General features: G+C 40.1%; 1 protein-coding gene across 1 annotated transcript; it reads left to right on the forward strand.

Annotated features, from left to right (window-relative positions):
- Positions 1 to 624: 624 nt before the first annotated feature.
- LOC103132338 (aryl hydrocarbon receptor nuclear translocator 2-like) lies at positions 625 to 3392 on the forward strand. Its single transcript, XM_007544125.2, has 3 exons — positions 625 to 1733; positions 3050 to 3195; positions 3267 to 3392. The coding sequence occupies exons 1-3, from the start codon at positions 1550 to 1552 to the stop codon at positions 3363 to 3365; spliced, it is 429 nt and encodes a 142-aa protein (XP_007544187.1). The 5' UTR covers positions 625 to 1549; the 3' UTR covers positions 3366 to 3392.
- The last annotated feature ends 264 nt before the right edge of the window (positions 3393 to 3656 follow it).

Genomic DNA, 3656 nt, shown 5'->3' on the forward strand with positions numbered 1-3656 from the left:
TCCTCACTTCAGCGGCTCCAATGGAGCCTGTGCCATTCAGCGCTGCTGTTGCTCCTCCTACACGTTGGACTGAACTAACCCTAGCCCTTCTTCTAACAATGGTGTGGGGGGGGGGAACCTAAAAAAATATTTATTATTTTTTTCCTAGATGAATGGAAGATTTACTTAGTTCTTTGTTTCTATTTCCTTTTTATATTGATATTGTTTAAATGTAATGGTTTCTTTCATGATTTCTTTGGGGGGGCAATTCTAGACTTTTCCAAGATTGAGGGTGGTCCGCATGTCTGGGTTCTGATGCCAGGTGACGCCTGGTTCTTCTTCGGACCTGTAGCACAGATTCCGATTCCTTGTTCCCCTTTCACTTTGTCTGGCTGGCTCCAATAGCCTGCTACGGTGCGGCAATTACTTTACAGCTTCGTGGAACCAAAATGCAGCCGGATAAGTGGATCTTCCAAACGAGGCAGTTTTCTACCTAAATGCAGCGGCTAAAATCCTGTATTTTAGGCTACTGGTTCCTGTTCGTGGTAGGCGTGCGCTCAATTAAGATTCATACTGCCGATTTTCACTTTGACTTATAATAAAGTAATTTATTATAAGTCAAATAAAATGACTTATCATTTATTTGACTATAAGTCAAATAGATGACTTATAATCAAATGGCAAGACATATGGAAAATGTCTTGCCATTTTCCACAGATCCATATGAATCCAGCATAAATCAAAACAGTTGAAAACTGTTTGCCTCTTCCCATTAACAACACCTGAACTGAATCACGCTTGACCTTAAATAACCCCACCCGCTTCAGACACACTCAGAACTCAAAATTAAATACGCCCCGTGGTGGCCATAAACACGGGAAAGGATAAAAGGCTCTTACAGCTTTCCTCCAGCTGTCCTTGCTACATATGCAGTATTCCTCTCACTGCACATTTTCATGAAATCTCAGAAAAATCACAATCGGGCTTTAAAAAATAGCTCTGCTCTCTCTTCTTTTGTCTCAGAAAAACAACTGTTAGGTCGCATAGTAACAAGCACATGGCGCCTGGAGGCGGGGGCTCTATACCCTCACCGCCAGGAGGCGTCAGCCTGCTACAGATTAAGCCGGGTCTGTGGAAATGCGTTCACTCCAAAGTAGAGTGGAGTCAGGTCGGGTCGAGTAGAGCGGAGCTGCTGAAGTAGAGCCCGTGGAAAAGGGGCAAAAGTATGAAGAGAGGGCATTGGGAGCTGTGAGAGCATTTCAATTTAGGATAAAACCAAAGTGAAAAATAATTTTATGCCACTAGATGAATACCTTGTTTGCTAATGAAATGTTTTATTTTTGGAACATTTTTTTTTGCTTAACTAAATGTGCTTTATTATTTCTTAGGCTTCACTTAATATACCCAGACAGTTTTGTTTGTTCCAATGATCACAAATTAAATCCATAAGTTTCTTCATCTTAGTGAGATGCTGGTACATTCCTGTTTATTCCAGGAATGCATAACAGGATTGTACCAACAGGAATTGTAAACTAAGTACGTGTTTTTTTAAATCATCTCTGACTTATAGATGGCCGTTTTAACCAGTTTTTCTGGTGTCCAGTCCAGCAAATCCCAGTCCAGTCCGTTTGGTATCGGTTCTGGCCACAACTACCAGACTGACCCTGCCTCCTACAGTCCACTGTCATCCCCAGCAACATCCTCGCCAAGTGGAAATGCTTACTCAGGCCTGACAAACCGCAGCACAGCCTTTGGTAAGCTTTGCTCTCCAATCACCATGTCAGTGAAGCTTACTGCTGTTTTTGGCACATCTGACAATGTAAATGTAATCCGACTAAATAAGGTTAGAAGCAAGGTAATAGACAATGTAACACAAGAATACTAAACATCTGGTATGTTTCAGTATAGAAACATGTCCTTCAGGGTAAAGTGGTGGTGCAGGGGTAAAACACAACTTACGTAAGGAGAACTTAGTCCTTGACGCGGCCGTCACAGGTTCAAGTCCTGGCCTGGTGGCCTTGCCAGGCTGGGCATGCCTTCCTTCTCTCTCATTACCCATTTTCCTGTCTGACCACTCAATAAAACCTTTTAAAAAATAAACTTATCCTTTGGTTTTATACTTGAAAGTCTTCCATTTAAAAAAGATTAAGCTCTAACCAACGATTGATTTCCTTTTTACATTTATCACCATATGTGATAAATTAGTGTCACATCAAAGCAAAATAAAAATCTACTGGCAACTGTATCTGCTAAATGGGGAGTATAGTTAATGGTAAAATGAAAGGTGGATAGAAAGGGATTTGGGGGCATGGTGTTCAGGGCACATTTCTCTGTAAACTGTAGAATGGGAATTGGAGAGGAGGGGAAACATGTTTTTATGTTCCTAGTAAGTCTAACACTTAGTGTCTTAGAGACTGCTTGCATTGTTTCATTAATTTAACAAATCACAGCTTTTTCTAAAAAACTGTATCTTACATTCTTTAATGATTTAATAAGACATTTATTAAAGTAACTCATTAAACTTATGGCATTTTTATGGCATTCAAAGCAAAGTCTATAAAGTAAGAGGATTTATTTTTTTTGTTTGCTATGACATCCACATACCATCGTACTGAAATATTAAGATACAAATTATTAATGACTAACAGTAGCTCTTTATCTAACTGTATCACAGTTAAAAAGTTTATTGAAGACTGGAACCATGTGTGTCTAGTCAGATACAGTTGGGGAAAAAATTACCTTTTTTTCTCTTTCTGAAGTAAAATCAGATCAATCTTCTCTTGTTTCAGCTCAGTTAGAATTACCACAATTATTTCTTATTTGTCATAGATTTATTTACTAATAAATAAAACTCAGAGTCAGAAGTTTGCATCCATTTCCTCTGTAGCAATGCCTTTTGGCTTCCTTCCCTAAAGGAATTTATTTATTAATGCTTTGTGACATTAATAAATAAATATCTGACATAGTCTTTGTCTGAGAATCAGAAAGGAAGATGCTAAAGAATTTCTAAATACTAAGTAGAATATTACAAAAATAAGTTGTGATCCAATAAATCTGTTGATGTTTCCAGATGTGTCAGGAGAAGGTGGTCAAAGTGGAGGCCAGTTCCAGGGTCGCCCCAGTGAGGTCTGGTCCCAGTGGCAGAACCAGCATCATTCCCAGCAGTCAGGGGAGCAGCACTCACACGCCAACCCCAGCCAGACAGAGGTCTTCCAGGTACAACCCAAAGCGCTCAGCATTTGACCCCTGTTTGCAGACATGTGACCTGTGACCCCATGTCTCTGTAGGACATGCTGCCTATGGCTGGAGATCCCACCCAGGGGACAGCAAACTACAACATTGAGGATTTTGCGGATCTCGGCATGTTTCCACCCTTCTCTGAGTAAAGGTCGCCTCTACGACATACCAATGGACTTATGTTTGCTTCTTATGTTTCATCTATTTTTTTTTTATAAGAGCAGCACTCGACCACCTAGAAAAATTAATGTCATAGTAATTCATTACTCTTATCTCCATATTCATTACTGTCATCTCATAGCAAAATAATGCTCCATCCAGAAGGCCTGAAGAATGAACTGGTGGATACCCTCACACCCTAGGGATTCTGCTTAATGGAGAGTCTTAGTTAGTCGAACCTTTCTCAGCTTGTGATTGAACGTTGATTTTCAGGTCACTGC

This window comes from Poecilia formosa, unplaced genomic scaffold (genome assembly GCF_000485575.1).
Source record: "Poecilia formosa unplaced genomic scaffold, Poecilia_formosa-5.1.2 Scaffold1004, whole genome shotgun sequence".
Taxonomy (NCBI): Eukaryota; Metazoa; Chordata; class Actinopteri; order Cyprinodontiformes; family Poeciliidae; genus Poecilia; species Poecilia formosa.